An 18015-nucleotide genomic window follows, 5' to 3' on the forward strand; every position below is an offset into this window, starting at 1 on the left:
GGAGTCCCATAGGACGACGCACAATTGGCCCAGCGTCGTCCGTCCGGGTTAGGGTTTGGCCGGGGTAGGCCGTCATTGTAAATAAGAGTTTGTTCTTAACTGACTTGCCTGGTTAAATACGTTTAAATAAACAAATAAAAATACTGTAGGGTAACCATATATCCTTTTATCTGTTCAGGATGACAGCTTTCATAGTGATGACACAGCTCACAAACTTCACTGACCTGTGTAAGCATGGTAAACATTCCTCATAATAACAATGACAACTACAGAGGGGTTCAGACAGCAAAAATATGTCGTCTTTTTCAGGGACAAATGTCACAAATGTCTTGGCCCTTTATAGGGTTCAGCTGACTCCTACACTAGCCAATCATTTTACTGTTGTCTTCTTTCCTGCCTGTTGCCTGACTGTTACCTGACTGTTGTCTGACTGTTACCCAACTGTTATCTGACTGTTATCTGACTGTTATATTGTCCCTCTGCAGGGTTCAGCTGACTCTTACACTAGCCAATCATTTTACTGTTGTCTTCTTTCCTGCCTGTTGCCTGACTGTTACCTGACTGTTGTCTGACTGTTACCCAACTGTTATCTGACTGTTATCTGACTGTTATATTGTCCCTCTGCAGGGTTCAGCTGACTCCTACACTAGCCAATCATTTTACTGTTGTCTTCTTTCCTGCCTGTTGCCTGACTGTTACCTGACTGTTACCTGACTGTTACCTGACTGTTATCTGACTGTTATCTGACTGTTATATTGTCCCTCTGCAGGGTTCAGCTGACTCTTACACTAGCCAATCATTTTACTGTTGTCTTCTTTCCTGCCTGTTGCCTGACTGTTACCTGACTGTTGTCTGACTGTTATATTGTCCCTCTGCAGGGTTCAGCTGACTCCTACACTAGCCAATCATTTTACTGTTGTCTTCTTTCCTGCCTGTTCCCTGACTGTTACCTGACTGTTACCTGACTGTTATCTGACTGTTATCTGACTGTTATATTGTCCCTCTGCAGGGTTCAGCTGACTCTTACACTAGCCAATCATTTTACTGTTGTCTTCTCTCCTGACTGTTGTCTGACTGTTACCCGACTGTTATCTGACTGTTATCTGACTGTTATATTGTCCCTCTGCAGGGTTCAGCTGACTCTTACACTAGCCAATCATTTTACTGTTGTCTTCTCTCCTGACTGTTGTCTGACTGTTACCCGACTGTTATCTGACTGTTATATTGTCCCTCTGCAGGGTTCAGCTGACTCTTACACTAGCCGACCATCGGACTCAGATGTCTCCTTGGAGGAGGAACCGGCAGGAGGAAAGCTGGAGAAGGAGCAGCAGGCTGCTGTACAGCTGGAGAGGGCCAAGGTGAGACACCTGCAGGGTGTTCCACTGTGGAGCCTTATGCTATACTAGGCACATAGGGCCCTTGTTCTGAACCTATCATTGGAAAGGTCCCAGAATGCAAGGCTGGTTGAAATGAAGTTATTTATTAAAACCACATTCCAACCAGAACTGGTATATTTGCAGAACATTTTGCCCACTGGGTTATGGTTGAGCTTATCTAGCTAGGCTAGGCACTCTTCTTATACATGGCTTTTCCTGTATCGTCTCAGGCCAAAGCGGTGGCCTTTGCTGTGAAGACTAACATCAGTTACTGTGGAGCCCTGGATGAGGATGTCCCTGTGGCAGGAACCGCCATCTCCTTCGATGCCAAGGACTTCCTGCACATTAAAGAGGTACAATATACTGTACAGTACATAACAACCCTACTGCTACAGCTATGCCTGTGTCTGAAATGGCATTCTATTACCTATGTAGTGAACTACTTTTGGCCGGAGCCCATGAGTAGTGCACTATATAGGGAATAGGGTGCCATTTCAGACAACCTATGTTTGCTGCAAGCCATATCTGTTCAAGGGCCATTATGGATGAATCAATATCAATAATGCATGTCCCGTTTTAGATCCGAGAACAATGGACTAGTGAGTGTGTATACAGCCTAGTATGTCTGTGGAGTTTACACACTCTTGTCATTGTGTTGTTTTGTGTTGACTTTCAAAGTTACATAGAGTGTGTAAGCAGTCGCCTAGGGCCCCCGGCCGTTAGAGGGCCCGACCCAAAATATGTTTTTCTTTATTTTTTGGGGGGGGAACTCAGTCAGGGTTTCAACTTGCTGTTGAGAGTTAGAATAGTAGAATACACAAGGTGCAAGTTCTAAATGTGGTTGTGCATCAGCAATTTTCAGTTTTTCTCCTGCTTTGTCACTCAGTTAGCCCATGTCAGCTAACATTGTTTAGATTGTTAAGTTAGTCTAGCCAGTTATCTAAACGTATAGTAATCATGTCCGAATACCAGTGGTGTAAAGTACTTGAGGTAAAATACTTTAAAGTACTACTTCAGTAGTTTTGGGGGTATCTGTACTTTACTCTACTATTTATATTTTTGACAACTTTTCTTTTACTTCACTACATTTCTAAAGAAAATAATGTACATTTACGCCATACATTTTCCCTGACACCCAAAAGTATAAATGTGTATAATTGCAGGAAATTAGCTTTAAAATTACAACATTTTCTCTCCACCCCATGGTAAAATGTGTATACCGAAAGCAAACCTGCTTTAAAACGGCAATAATGTCTCTCTTCCCAATGGCAAAATTAGTAGAATGACATGACATTTGTTATAAATTGCTCAATTGTCTCTTCGCCCCATGGCAAAATGTGTAGAACTGCAGAAAACTTGCTTTGAAACGGCAACATTTTCACTACGCCACATGACAAAATGTGTAGAATTGTAGGAAATTAACTTTAAAGCGTACATTTTTCTGTCCACCGTCATTTCTCTCCACCCGCTTGGTGGGGACTAAGATTGAATCATACTACACCGGCTCTGATGCTCGTCGGATGTGGCAGGGCTTGCAAACCATTACAGACTACAAAGGGAAGCACAGCCGAGAGCTACCCAGTGACACGACCCTACCAGACGAGCTAAACTACTTCTATGCTCTCTTTGAGGCAAATAACACTGAAACATGCATGAGAGCACCAGCTGTTCCGGAAGACTGTGATCACGCTCTCCGCAGCAAATGTGAGTAAGACCTTTAAACCGGTCAATATTCACAAGGCCGCAGGGCCAGACGGATTACCAGGACATGTACTGCGAGCATGCTCTGACCAATTGGCAAGTGTCTTCACTGACATTTTCAACCTGTCCCTGACTGAGTCTGTAATACCAACATGTTTTAAGCAGACCACCATAGTGCCTGTGCCCAAGAACACTAAGGTAACCTGCCTAAATGACTACCAACACGTAGCACTCACGTCTGTAGCCATGAAGTGCTTTAAAATGCTGGTCATGGCTCACATCAACACCATTCTCTCAGAAACCCTAGACCCACTCCAATTTGCATACCGCCCCAACAGATCCACAGATGATGCAATCTCTATTGCACTCCACACTGCCCTTTCCCACCTGGACCAAAGAAACACCTATGGGAGAACGCTATTCATTGACTACATCTCAGCGTTCAACACCATAGTGCCCTCAAAGCTCATCGTTAAGCTAAGGACCCTGGGACTAAACACCTCCCTCTGCAACTGGATCCTGGACTTCCTGACGGGCTGCTCCCAGGTGGTAAGGGTAGGTAACAAGACATCCGCCACGCTGATCCGCAACACAGGGGGCCCTCAGGGATGCGAGCTCTGTCCCCTCCTGTACTCCCTATTCACTCATGACTGCACGGCCAGGCATGACTCCAACACCATCATTAAGTTTGCCGATGACACAACAGTAATAGGCCTGATTTTGCGAGTCGTAGAACCACTGAATTCTAATTTCAAAGCTGTGGCAAGTTTAGCGTAGTCATTTAGCACGTGTTGCTGTTGTAGACTAATGAACCTTGTCACGTGTCTATTCGATGTTCGCTTCAACAGGTAAACCCTGTCACAACCCGTAGCGTTCGTGTAGCCATCCAACGCGTCCTCTATGTCAGCTAGGAACGTCTCAGTATCGTTTGGCTGACCTGGAACGGGGTCAAAGGTGGGGAAATTCTTGATGAGTTTGTCAAGGTATTCCGCGCCAGGCGAGCGGAGAGGGTTGGCTTCATCCTGTGGAGAGATTGGGGCCGAAAGGCCAAGAGGAGAAGCCAAGCCTTGTTGTTGTTGGCCAAGAGGCGCAATATTACTATGTGCCGAATGGCCAAGAGGAGAAGACTGAGGGACACATGAGGGAGGCAAGGTCTGAAACCTATTGTCTTTACTCCTGTGAGTACAGGGCTCCGGTTGCTTGGATTGGTAGTCACGCTGTAGAGCGTGACCATTCTGGATTTCCTCCAGATGTTTCCTAAGGGTACCTATTTCCTCCGCTTGGGGCTGTTTTTCTGCAAAGGGACCAGGACGACTGATCCGTGTAAAGGAAAGAATGAATGGGGCCATGTATCGTGAGATTTTGAGTGAAAACCTCCTTCCATCAGCAAGGGCATTGAAGATGAAACGTGGCTGGGTCTTTCAGCATGACAATGATCCCAAACACACCACCCGGGAAACGAAAGAGTGGCTTCGTAAGAAGCATTTCAAGGTCCTGGAGTGGCCTAGCCAGTCTCCAGATCTCAACCCCATAGAAAATCTTTGGAGGGAGTTGAAAGTCTGTGTTGCCCAGCAACAGCCCCAAAAAATCACTGCTCTAGAGGAGATCTGCATGGAGGAATGGGCCAAAATACCAGCAACAGTGTGTGAAAACCTTGTGAAGACGTTTGACCTCTGTCATTGCCAACAAAGGGTATATAACAAAGTTTTGAGAAACTTTTGTTATTGACCAAATACTTATTTTCCACCATTTGCAAATAAATTCATTAAAAATCCAACAATGTGATTTTCTGGATTTTTTTTTCTCATTTTGTCTGTCATAGTTGAAGTGTACCTATGATGATTACAGGCCTCTCTCATCTTTTTAAGTGGGAGAACTTGCACAATTGGTGGCTGACTAAATACTTTTTTGCCCCACTGTATATAAATATAGGCAAGTCAGTTATGAACAAATTCTTATTTACAATGACGGCCTGCCAGGGAACAGTGTAACAGTGTAACCCACTTTTCCCTGGCAGGCCGTCATTGTAAATAAGAATTGCCTTGTTCAGGGGCAGAACGACCTTATCAGCTCGGGGATTCGATCCAGCAACCTTTTGGTTAGTGGCCCAACGCTCTAACCACTAGGCTACCTGCCACCCCAAAAAGACAAATACATAGTCAAGAAAGAGTGTGCTCTTTCCAGTCTTTTCAGTCCTCTGAAGCAGGTCGTCAGCAGATTGTCACTGTCAAAAACACTGTCCTTGGAGAGCAATTCTGAGGTAATAATTTTGCACGGACTGAGCAAGTATTTATTTTTTTTGTATTTATTTTACTCCCTTTTTCTCCACAATTCCAGTTGGTAGTTACAGTCTTGTCCCATTGCTTCAACTCCCGTATGGACTCGGGAGAGGCAAAAGTCGAGAACCATGCGTCCTCTGAAACACTTCCCCGCCAAGCCACACTGCTTCTTGACACACTGCACGCTTAACCCCGGAAGCCAGCCGCACAAATTTGTCAGGGGAAACACCGTACACCTAGCGACCGTGTCAGCATGCATGCACCCAGCCCGCCACAGTAGTCGCTAGAGCTCGATGGGACAAGGACCGGCCAAACAAGATCCGGCCAAACCTTCCCTAACCTGGACGACGTTGGGCCATTTGTGCGTCGCCTCATGGTTCTCCTGTTCACGGCCGACTGCGGCAAAGCCCGGTATCTAACCAGGATCTGTAGTAACGCAGCTAGCACTGCGATGTAGTGCCTTAGACCACTGCGCCACTCACTGCGCTTTTGTATGTGTTACATCCCCTGAACAACTTCAAAACATCATCCTGTTTAACAACAACCCTCTCAAACATTTGTAATGATGCTTCCATTTGGTTTACCTCTGACATAAAGTTGTCTGAATCAAATCTTGAGAAGAAAACATTCAGTTCATTAACCATGTTCTGGCCCTCATGTCTCCCAAGGTCAGCACTGTTTTTTCCCCTGCCTATGTGGGGGGCACTAGACATGGATTTAATACCTTGCCAGGCCACCCTGTGTTTCCTGAGGAGAGGCTCCTCTCCACCCTTTGCTTGTATGCCTCCTTGTTCACCAGTATCTGTCTTTTGATCTCACATTGTACATCTCTTACATCCTGTCTATCACCCTCAGCATGAACTGATCTCACGTTGTACATCTCTTAAAGCCTGTCTATTCCCCTCAGAATAAACTGATCTCACATTGTACATCTCTTAAAGCCTGTCTATCACCCTCAGCATAAACTGATCTCACATTGTACATCTCTTAAAGCCTGTCTATTACCCTCAGAATAAACTGATCTCACATTGTACATCTCTTAAAGCCTGTATATCACCCTTAGCATAAACTGATCTCACGTTGTACATCTCTTAAAGCCTGTCTATCACCCTTAGCATAAACTGATCTCACGTTGTACATCTCTTAAAGCCTGTCTATCACCCTCAGCATAAACTGATCTCATGTTGTACATCTCTTAAAGCCTGTTAAAGCCTCTTAAAGCCTGTCTGTTACCCCCAGCATAAACTGCCTTCTTCCTATTAGATGTTGATTTTAGATGTTTTGATACCTAAGGCTTATTGTTAGAGAAGATTTTTCAGGTTTTAGTAGACACAATTGACAACACAGAAGTTTACAGAAGTTTGAAACAACATCTGTGAGTTCATCGAGATCAGTGCTGCTGTCCTCAAATACCTCCCACATTGTACAGTCAAAACACCCCTGGAGACCAGATACCTCCCACATTGTACAGTCAAAACACCCCTGGAGACCAGATACGTCCCACATTGTACAGTCAAAACACCCCTGGAGACCAGATACCTCCCACATTGTACAGTCAAAACACCTCTGGAGACCAGATACCTCCCACATTGTACAGTCAAAACACCCCTGGAGACCAGATACCTCCCACATTGTACAGTCAAAACACCCCTGGAGACCAGATACCTCCCACATTGTACAGTCAAAACACCTCTGGAGACCAGATACCTCCCACATTGTACAGTCAAAACACCCCTGGAGACCAGATACCTCCCACATTGTACAGTCAAAACACCCCTGGAGACCAGATACCTCCCACATTGTACAGTCAAAACACCTCTGGAGACCAGATACCTCCCACATTGTACAGTCAAAACACCCCTGGAGACCAGATACCTCCCACATTGTACAGTCAAAACACCCCTGGAGACCAGATACCTCCCACATAGTACAGTCAAAACACCCCTGGAGACCAGATGCCTCCCACATTGTACAGTCAAAACACCCCTGGAGACCAGATACCTCCCACATTGTACAGTTAAAACACCCCTGGAGACCAGATACCTCCCACATTGTACAGTCAAAACACCCCTGGAGACAAGTGATACTGTTGTCATTCCAGATCTGGACAGTTTTAACTGTGGGTTTCTCCCTCTCCAGGAGCTGACAGTAGGTTGGCCTGAGGTAGACCACATTTTGGTCTGATGTCCCCAGGGGAGGTCTGGTGGTAGCAGAGAACGCATTTGGTATTGTCCCATAGCACAAGTCAAGAGTCTTATTTTTCCTAGTGTGACATTTCACATACTGGTGGTATGTGCACAGGACTTTGTGCAAAGTACAGTTGTTAAAATCCCCTAAAATAAATGTGAGTGCGTCTGGCGAGATAGATTCCAGTTTCTGTGACAGATTATAAATCATCTCTGGTGCCTTTTGCTATATTAGCTTTTGGTTGAATGTACACCACGGTAACAAACAATTGAGGGAACTCACAGGCAGATAGTAGGGTCACAGTGCCACAGAAAGCAGTTCAATGTCGAGGGTTTCAGAGTCTCTCTCTTACCAGGATCCATTTACACCACTGGTCCCTGACAAGCAGGCAGACGCCCCCATCATGATGTTCCCTGTGATGCTCAGATCACGGTCCACTCTGACCAGAGTGAAGCCGGCTCCACTTCCCTGTCCGGGACTCTGTTATCCAGCCAAGTCTCAGTAAACGCCAGCAAACAGGCCTCCCGGTATTCGTGTTGGAAGCCAAAATTTGCTGACAGCTCATCTGCTTTAACCCTCAGTGACAGGGCATTGATCAGCACGTGGTGGGAATGGAAATTTGTTCTTTAATTTTTTAACTCTTTGTCTGATTGCCCCATGTTTTCTACGTTTGCATTTGGGTTTGTAATCCACTCGCAGACAATCAGGGATTAGATGGGTCATTGGGATATCTATCGCGTTTGTGTTTGGTGTTTGAGTTGCATTGTAGTAGGAACTCTCTGCTGTATTGGATTCTGCTGCCAGTAAACTTTTTCATCATTTAGTCTGTTTGTAGCAGGTCAACATGATCAACAAGATCAGTCCAACACCCCACCACTGTAAAGCCATTGTTGACAGATGGCAAATAGTTTACAAACAAAGTGTTCAAATTCATGTTGCAAGTTCTAGCAACAGACCTAGCAACAGGAGCTAGAACTCATCGAATCCCATTGTGACGCAGAGGGGGACACTATTTGGCATGACAGGCCCCCAAAAGGCTAGAGCCGGTCCTGACTGTATGTCTATGAATTGTTACACACTTCTGTTCTAAGACATTCGCTTTGTGTTGCTTTGCCCACAGCCACATATAGTGTGTATTTTTCCTTGGAGTTTGCACACTCTCTTCTGTTCTGTTGTTTTGTGTTGTCTTGTCCACTACAGACGTACAGTAATGAGTGTACATGTCAGTGTATAACAAACACACACACACTCACTTCACTCATTGTGTTGTTTAATGTTGTCTTGTCCACTACAGAAGTACAGTAATGACTGGTGGATCGGCCGGCTGGTGAAGGAGGGCTGTGAGATTGGATTCATCCCCAGCCCTCTGAAACTAGAGAACATCCGTCTACAGCAGGAGCAGAAGAGAGGTACACGCTCTTACGGGTAAGGCCCTGGTTGAGGGGCTGGGCAGGGGCTGGGGGGTGAGACGTTTACTGTGGGGGTGGGCTTGTTTGGGCAAATGGGCTGGGCTGGTGCTGGGAGGGTTTGGTAGGGTGGAGGGGCTGTGTTGGAGGGTGGGTTTAGGGTCTGGGGGGTTGGGTTGGGTGGAGGGGCTGTGTTGGAAGGTGGGTTTAGGGGCTGGGGGATTGGTTGGATAGGTGGAGGGGCTGTGTTGGAAGGTGGGTTTAGGGGCTGGGGGTTGGTTGGATAGGTGGAAGGGCTGTGTTGGAGGGTGGGTTTAAGGTCTGGGGGGTTTGGTTGGGTAGGTGGAGGGGCTGTGTTGGAAGGTGGGTTTAGGGGCTGGGGGGTTGGTTGGATAGGTGGAGGGGCTGTGTTGGAGGGTGGGTTTAGGGGTTGGGGGGGTTGGTTGGGTGGAGGGGCTGTGTTGTAGGGTGGGTTTAGAGGCTTGGGGGGGTTTGGTTGGGTGAAGGGGCTGTGTTGGAGAGTGAGTTTAGGGTGTGGGGGGGTTGGTTGGATGGAGGGGCTAGGTTGGAGGGTGGGGTTGGGGGTGTTGGTTGGGTGGAGGGGCTGTGTTGGAGGGTGGGTTTAGGGGCTGGGGGGTTCGGTTGGGTGAAGGGGCTGTGTTGGAGGGTGGGTTTAGGGTCTGGGGGGGTTTGTTGGGGTGTTGAGGGGTGGGTTGGGGGTTGGAGAGGGGATAACTGTTTCTAAGAAATGTCCTGAATAAGCATTAATCAACTATTTATTAACGACTTTATTAAGCATTGGTAAAAGTATTATAAAAGTTTACTGAAGAGGGAAAGCGACATGGGTGCGTCTGATGAGAGGCCACCTACTCCAGGTGTGGCTCTGCTGTAACTAGGGTGGTTTACTCATAATAACAGATTGGTGACACTAATATGAAAGAGATGGTATGCATCATCTTATATAAGTTTCCTCATAATCAACTATGACAGAGAGAATAGTCATTCTCCCACTATTGAGTCATTCAGCTCTGTTTTAACTCTTTGTTGTCTACTTTAAAGGACACTTCAGCGTTGGCCTCATGTTGCCGAGGGTTACGTTATGTAACAATTGTGGTAAAACAGTGGGTATGTCATCTCACATAGTGCCTCGATAGATATTATCTCCAAGACAATCACTGCTCATAAATTATATATTAGCCTCTTTAATCCCAGACCCTTTGTTATCACAGTTCCTGGAACAATGTGTTGTCAATACTCATCTGTTCTAGAATGTATTTATAGTATTCATCCATTCTACTGGTAGACCATTCTACTGGTAGACCATTCTACTGGTAGACCATTCTACTGATAGACCATTCTACTGGTAGACCATTCTACTGGTAGACCATTCTACTGGTAGACCATTCTACTGGTAGACCATTCTACTGATAGACCATTCTACTGGTAGACCATTCTACTGGTAGACCATTCTACTGGTAGACCATTCTACTGGTAGACCATTCTACTGATAGACCAGTCTACTGGTAGACCATTCTACTGGTAGACCATTCTACTGGTAGACCATTCTACTGGTAGACTATTCTACTGGTAGACCATTCTACTGGTAGACCATTCTACTGGTAGACCATTCTACTGATAGACCATTCTACTGGTAGACCATTCTACTGGTAGACCAGTCTACTGGTAGACCATTCTACTGGTAGACCATTCTACTGATAGACCATTCTACTGATAGACCATTCTACTGGTAGACCATTCTACTGGTAGACCATTCTACTGATAGACCATTCTACTGGTAGACCATTCTACTGGTAGACCATTCTACTGGTAGACCATTCTACTGGTAGACCATTCTACTGATAGACCAGTCTACTGGTAGACCATTCTACTGGTAGACCATTCTACTGGTAGACCAGTCTACTGGTAGACCATTCTACTGGTAGACCATTCTACTGGTAGACCATTCTACTGGTAGACCATTCTACTGATAGACCAGTCAACTGGTAGACCATTCTACTGGTAGACCATTCTACTGGTAGACCATTCTACTGGTAGACCATTCTACTGATAGACCATTCTACTGGTAGACCATTCTACTGATAGACCATTCTACTGGTAGACCATTCTACTGGTAGACCATTCTACTGGTAGACCAGTCTACTGGTAGACCATTCTACTGGTAGACCAGTCTACTGGTAGACCATTCTACTGGTAGACCATTCTACTGGTAGACCATTCTACTGGTAGACCATTCTACTGGTAGACCATTCTACTGATAGACCATTCTACTGGTAGACCATTCTACTGATAGACCATTCTACTGGTAGACCATTCTATTCTAATGCTAAATATTCAACATGGACACAAATCAAACTTTAGTTTAGAAGTGCATTTAAAACTGTAACAAACTTTACAGTAACAAATAATAAAATGAAAGAGATAAAAAACAAGCAAAAGGCAATAACAGAGAATAATTAAATAACATTAAAACACCAAGGATGTCTAAAGTAACAATAAAATGACTGATTAAAGACAGAGAACTCTGTTATTTACCCTGTTTCTCCTGAGGATGGGAGTTGTGTGGGACTCCCGTGATGGATGAGACTATCTGTCTGTGTTCCACATTAATGTTTCTTCTCTCTATCTCTGTCTGTTATCCTTTGTGCCTTGCAGTAAGTCCAGTGGGAATTCCTCCTCCAGTCTAGGAGACATGGTTTCAGGCGGGTTCAAATCCAACCCTCCCTCTGCAGGTGAGCCTCCAGACAGAAGCCTATTAGGGGAAGAGCGTCTCTCCAGGTCGAGCGCCTCCCTACCCGTTTGTCAGAATTATTAATTTATCATCTATGATCTAATTGTCCTTGTCTCTAACATGCCATATCATTGTTGCTCAGTGTGTTGTTTATTAACTATTATTATTTATGTATTATTATTATTGTTTATTATATGTTTATTAACATATCAAATCCAGTGTTAGACGAACTGTCGGTCACTTCACATTAGTGAACTATGAACTGAATGGTTATCAGAGTATATGTACTCAATGGCATTGTTCTACTCTTATGAGAAAAATCAAGTTACTTCAAAATGCTGCAGCTGCTCAATACAAACGTTTAGAGTAAGTTAATATGTGAAAATAGGGAACAGTGTCTGGAGGTTGGGTGGATGGAATGTGGAGTTGTGCGATCTTTGTGTCTTCCAGAATGTGCCATGCACGTTCTATTGGACTGGAATGAGGTGAGCCATGCACTCTCAGTCCACTCCTCCTCCTCTTCCTCTTCCTCCAAGAGGATTATGGACAAGCATAATGTCCATGCATTGAGTTTGTTTTAAGGCAAACATAACCCTATAGCCCAAACCCTGTTGGGCGAAATTGTATGGTTTGATGACAAGTTAAGATGAGAGATGGTTTATCCAAATATAAGGATTTGCTCCATCTTATATCCATCTTAACATAAATTGAAATATTACTCTCTTAATTTGAAATATAAAAAAAATTGTAAAAAATAAAAACTTTTAAAGGATAATGCAACTTACCAAAGGCTTTAGCAGACTCACTTAACAAGTGTAACCAAGGCTGTCACCTGCAAAGGAAGGTTTGGAATAGAAGCAACAAATAAATCAAGTGTTTTCACCACTAATATACTGTCTACATACTGTATATGTAGTACTTCATTTATTTGTGTGATAAGGTATTTGCATCCATTATTGTACTCTTGAAATATTTCCATCAGTATTAGAGGAGTACTGAAAAGGTATCTCTCTAACGTGTTGTACTGTATATTGTATTAAGTTTCTGCCTGGCGTTCATAGGCAATTATCAGTTGTTTTCTCATTTTTACAGGAAAACAGAAGCAGAAAGTGGTGAGTAGTAATAACATGTTTTATTCACTTTAATCCATCCACAGGTAAACCCCAAGATCTGTCACCACACAGAATCTGCTTGCACCTAGACTAATCATATACTGTATTATATATATTACTGTGTTATTCATCTAGGTGCAATGGCATCCTCCATATCAGCATTTCAATCTTTATTTTAGGCATACAGACTAACTAATAGGTTGGACTTTATTCACCCCGATTAATATCTTAGGAATAAATACTATGAAGTGTCTTTGCAGACCTGATTGAGCTCACTTTAATACCATGTAGACCTGTCTTCTTTTATTTCATTCCAGCCCTGGCAAGTACCAGGGCTTAATGATGCTATTAAATTGATTGACCAAAGAAAAATAGGAGTCGCATAAATGAATTGGATGGCTCATCTTTAACAATGACATGCTGGCAGTATTTTAATTATAACACTTTTTCAGCACATTATCAGGAAGTAAAACAGAAACGTCCCAATGTCTTAATAGCATAACTTAATGACTGTAATATACAGTAATATATCCAGCTACTGTTATACTCATTATTTTGTACCTGTGTTGTAACACTGTTGTACCACTGTAATTCCACAGATACACTTTCTTGGTATTAAATAATACTTAATAAAAGGACATAATGGTGAATGGCATGTTACTGTTGCTGTGTCTGTGCTCCCTCTAACCCTCGACCTCTGCTACAGACTGAAAACATCCCTCCCTATGACGTGGTCCCCTCCATGAGACCAGTGGTCCTGGTAGGACCGTCCCTGAAGGGATATGAGGTAGGCATCATGACAATAATATTTTCAGTCTCTTGTAAAGTGTTTTATTCGGCCTCCAATACAGCTAGTCAGAACAACTGCAATATTTGGTTGTGTGCGATACAGGGACTCCAATTCCCAGCTCTCCCTTTTGGAATCTATATTGAGGGCCGTCAACGTGCAGACTAGTGGTTGAGATGCAGCTTCATTGAAGAGGTTCGCTGACAGTGAATAACTCCCCCGTTCATTGTCAGAGTAGATATTTGGAGCTATCCAAAAATAACAGCTATGTCTGGCTTATCCATTCCTTGGTAACTAACCACCAATGAGGGTTTGCAGAAAAAGGAGGGCAGCATCTTTTCCTTGATATGTATGGGGGAAGTGGGGAGCCAGGATAGTCGTCGGTCCACATTGCCGCGCCACTGTGTTGCTGTGGTAACAACCTTCTGGGTAAAACACATCAGTCTGAAAAAGTAGAGCATGGCTTGAAATTAGAAACACAGAGATAAACAGCACCAGAAGAAGCTCTCTGTGTGTGTGTGTGTGTGTGTGTGTGTGTGTGTGTGTGTGTGTGTGTGTGTGTGTGTGTGTGTGTGTGTGTGTGTGTGTGTGTGTGTGTGTGTGTGTGTGTGTGTGTGTGTGTGTGTGTGTGTGTGTGTGTGTTTGTGTGTGTGTGTGTGTGTGTGTGTGTGTGTGTGTGTGATAATACATTGTAAAAAAATAAACAAGACAATTTATGCGAAGGTTATGCGAAGGTGGATGGAATGGAGGCACAATTTCTTCTTCTTAATGTGATTTTTTCCTCCAATTTACAGAGATGTGTCTATTGGTCCAAACGATCCAATTACACTGACTTGTGTGAACAGCATGATGCTGTTGTTATTAATGCTCAATGTCAAGAGACCTTACCGAACATCCTTTTTCCTCTAAAAATGTCCCTTGTGAAATGTAAAAGAAAATGTTTTAACGTTGCCGTGAAATATTCTGAACAAAAATATAAACGCAACATGCAACAATTTCAAAGATATTACTGAGTTACAGTTCATATAAGGATATCAGTCAATTGAAATACATTATTTAGGCACTAATCTATGGATTTCACATTACTGGGAAGGGGCACACCCAATGGGGAGCCAGGCCCAACCAATCAGAATGAGTTTTTCCCCACAAAAGGGCTTTATTACTGACAGAAATACTCCTCAGCACCCCCTCAGACGATGCCGCAGGTGAAGAAGCTGGATGTGGAGATCCTGGGCTGGCGTGGTTACAAGTGGTCTGCGGTTGTGAAGCCGGTTGGACGTACTGCCAAATTCTCTAAAACGACATTGGAGGTGGCTTATGGTCGAGAAATGAACATTGAATTCTCTGGCAATGGCTCTGGTGGACATTCCTGCAGTCATTATGAAAATTGCATGGTCCCTCAGAACTTTAGACATCTGTGGCATTGTGTAATATGACAAAATCGCCAATTTTAGAGTGACCTTTTATTGTCCCCAGCACAAGGTGCACTTGTGTAATGATCATGGTGTTTAATCAGCTTCATGATATGACACACCTGTCAGGTGGATGAATTATCTCGACAAAAGCTCAAATGTTCACTATCAGGGGATGTAAACAAATTTGTGCACAAAACCTGAGAGAAATATGTTTTTTGTGCACATGGAACATTTCTGGGATCTTTTATTTCAGCTCATGTAACTGTAACAGTATAACGTTAGTCCGTCCCCTCGCCGGGCTCGAACCAGGGACCCTCTGCACACATCAACCACTGACACCCACGAAGCATCGTTACCCATCGCTCCACAAAAGCTGCGGCCCTTGCAGAGCAAGGGGAACCACTACTTCAAGGTCTCAGAGCAAGTGACGTCACCGATTGAAACGCTATTAGCGCGCACCACCAATAACTAGCTAGCCATTTCACATCGGTCACATAACATGGGACCAGCACTTTACATGTTGCGTTTATATTACATGTTGCGTGTATATTATCCAGGCCAACCAGTGGTTGCAGGAATATGCTCAATGCTTGAACCGTTGTCGGGGCGGCAGGTAGCCTAGTGGTTAGAGCATTGGACTAGAGCAAGATCGAATCTGACAAGGTAAAAATCTGTCGTTCTGCCCCTGAACAAGGCAGTTAAAATAAGAATTTGTTCTTAACTGACTTGCCTAGTTAAATAAAGGTAATAAAAATGTTGAAATATGTAGACTAGTTTATTAAATCTCATCTGCAAGCATAGCCATCATATGTTAAAGACTCAATAGACTTCATAAACAAGATCTCACCATTCACGGGATTAACAGAAGACTGTATTTTGGTCACGTTAGATGTCGAGTCTATATACCAGCATTCCCCATACCGGGGGCTGGCAGCCCGTGCTCACGATTTGAGAGACCGTGATGCTAACAACTACCCACCAATAAACGTTATTCTAGAGCTGGCTGAATATGTTTTGACATATAACTATTTCAGGTTTGATAATGAATACTACCTCCAAACGAATGGATCATCGATGGGCTCCACATTCACTCCGAGCTATGCTAACTTTATGTGGGTCATTTTGAACATTTTGTTAACAATGAAAACAAAAATCCACTTGTGAGTAAAGTCCTGAAGAGGTATCAATATATTGACGAGAGAAGAGCTGTCAGACTTGATACCATTACTCAATGACATTGACCTCAATCTCAAATTCACTATTGAATGTGACACTAAACGTGTTCATTGCCTCAATATGTTTATTGAGAAATCTAATGGAACCCTGTTTACAACTCTGTATAGAAAAGAAACAGACAGAAATACTTTATTACAGGGGGACAGCTTCTACCCGAGCCATTAAAAAGGGGACTTCCAAGAAGCCAGTTTTTCAGACTGCGCTACATGCCACTCCACAGAGGACTATCTAGAAAAAGCAGCGGATTTGCACAATAGTTTTTTAAGAGGCTACTCTCCACAATGTGTGGATTAAACTCTTAATTTGGCATTAGGGAAAACACGAGATGAACTGCTACAAAAAGACCCACTAGAGCTAAAGAACACTATAATGTTCACCACCACATGAACTCGCGCAAAGTGGGAGATGCTGTCAAGAAACACTGGCATGTTTTATCATCAGACCCAGTTTTGCCAGCTGAATTTAACAATCCACCACTTATTGTATATAGGAGAGGTCGCAATTAACGCGATTATTTTGGTCCAGCCACAAAAGAAAATGAGCCAGGCTCTTTTACGCCTGTTAAGGGATTTTTTATCAATAATGACTAATTATGTATACATTTCAATCAGGACTGACTAATCAGAATACTATTATGTTACTGTATATGTATGAATTTTCTTTTTAATCCTAGTACTGAATATAATGTGTGTAAATATAATCAAGAATTAGAACAATGACTGTCTGTTCATTTGGTAGAAATGAATTAACTTATCGTCAGACTGGCTAGAATGCTTATCTACACAGGAAGACCTTGGCTCGGTCATAAATGATCTAAATTGGTGAGAGACGATGCGGGAAGGCTTGAGAACTATACTGCCATTGTACCGGAGTGGTGAAGAAACGGGACAGTTCGAAAACTAATGACGTCATTTTCAGTTTATAACCTGTGGTAAACTGTATCATGTTCAGTACTCTCGAGAGTAAACGCTACTGATTGATTTTGAGACTGGTCTCTGTCCATTTTATACAAATAAGGGTCTTACAAATTCTTAGGAGTGCACAGAGTGTTTAATTGAATTGGTTAAATAAACATAAAGGAATTTAATTCCTGTAACAACGCCCTCTTCCGAATGGTAGCTATAAATGCAGAGGTTGTGCACAGTGTAACAATATGATGTGTGAATATTGCTGTGACCCACATACAGGAAAACTGTTCACAAAAATGACATTAGTAAATGCTCCACCACCCATGTTATCTACATGATGAAATGTCCATGTGGGCTGTGTTATGTAGGTAAAACCTCTTGTTCTTTCAAACAGAGAATTAGTTAACATAAAAGTTAAATCGGGAGACATGACAGGGATTATCCAGTCTCAGTACATTTTAATGACCAAAAACCTTTAGATTTTGTGTCATAGAGAAAGTTAAGATATCAGACAGGGGAGGTGATATAAATAATACTCTGAGCAAAAGAGAATGTTTTGGGATTTTCACCCTCTAGACATTATTTGTTAAAGGTTTTAATGATGAAATGCCTATGTATGTTATGCTGTAAATGTGAACATGAATTAATTCCACCATTTCAGATTACTCTGATGTTTTTATTGTGCTGTACCCAATGATTTATGAAAACTTGCTTGATTGGTTGATGTCCTCATTGTGGTTTTACAGACGTGTTTAATATGTTTAATGTACACACTTTATTCGAATATTTATGAAATGTACATTGTTATATTTGTGTAACACTTATTTTCCCTCGACTCCAAGCCCATTCGTTGCATCGA

General features: G+C 43.2%; 1 protein-coding gene across 2 annotated transcripts in view; it reads left to right on the forward strand.

The window, feature by feature from the left end:
- The window catches only part of LOC110501812 (voltage-dependent L-type calcium channel subunit beta-4-like), a 68323-nt gene that overhangs the window by 37137 nt on the left and 13171 nt on the right, over positions 1-18015 (forward strand). For both annotated transcript variants that reach the window (XM_036959227.1, XM_036959228.1), the window contains 6 exons: positions 1239-1358; positions 1607-1729; positions 8838-8968; positions 11623-11699; positions 12791-12810; positions 13517-13597. In XM_036959227.1, the coding sequence (XP_036815122.1) occupies positions 1239-1358; positions 1607-1729; positions 8838-8968; positions 11623-11699; positions 12791-12810; positions 13517-13597 (552 nt within the window). The remainder of the gene's footprint in view (positions 1-1238; positions 1359-1606; positions 1730-8837; positions 8969-11622; positions 11700-12790; positions 12811-13516; positions 13598-18015) is intronic.

The sequence above is a fragment of the Oncorhynchus mykiss genome, chromosome 22, assembly GCF_013265735.2.
Source record: "Oncorhynchus mykiss isolate Arlee chromosome 22, USDA_OmykA_1.1, whole genome shotgun sequence".
NCBI lineage: Eukaryota > Metazoa > Chordata > Actinopteri > Salmoniformes > Salmonidae > Oncorhynchus > Oncorhynchus mykiss.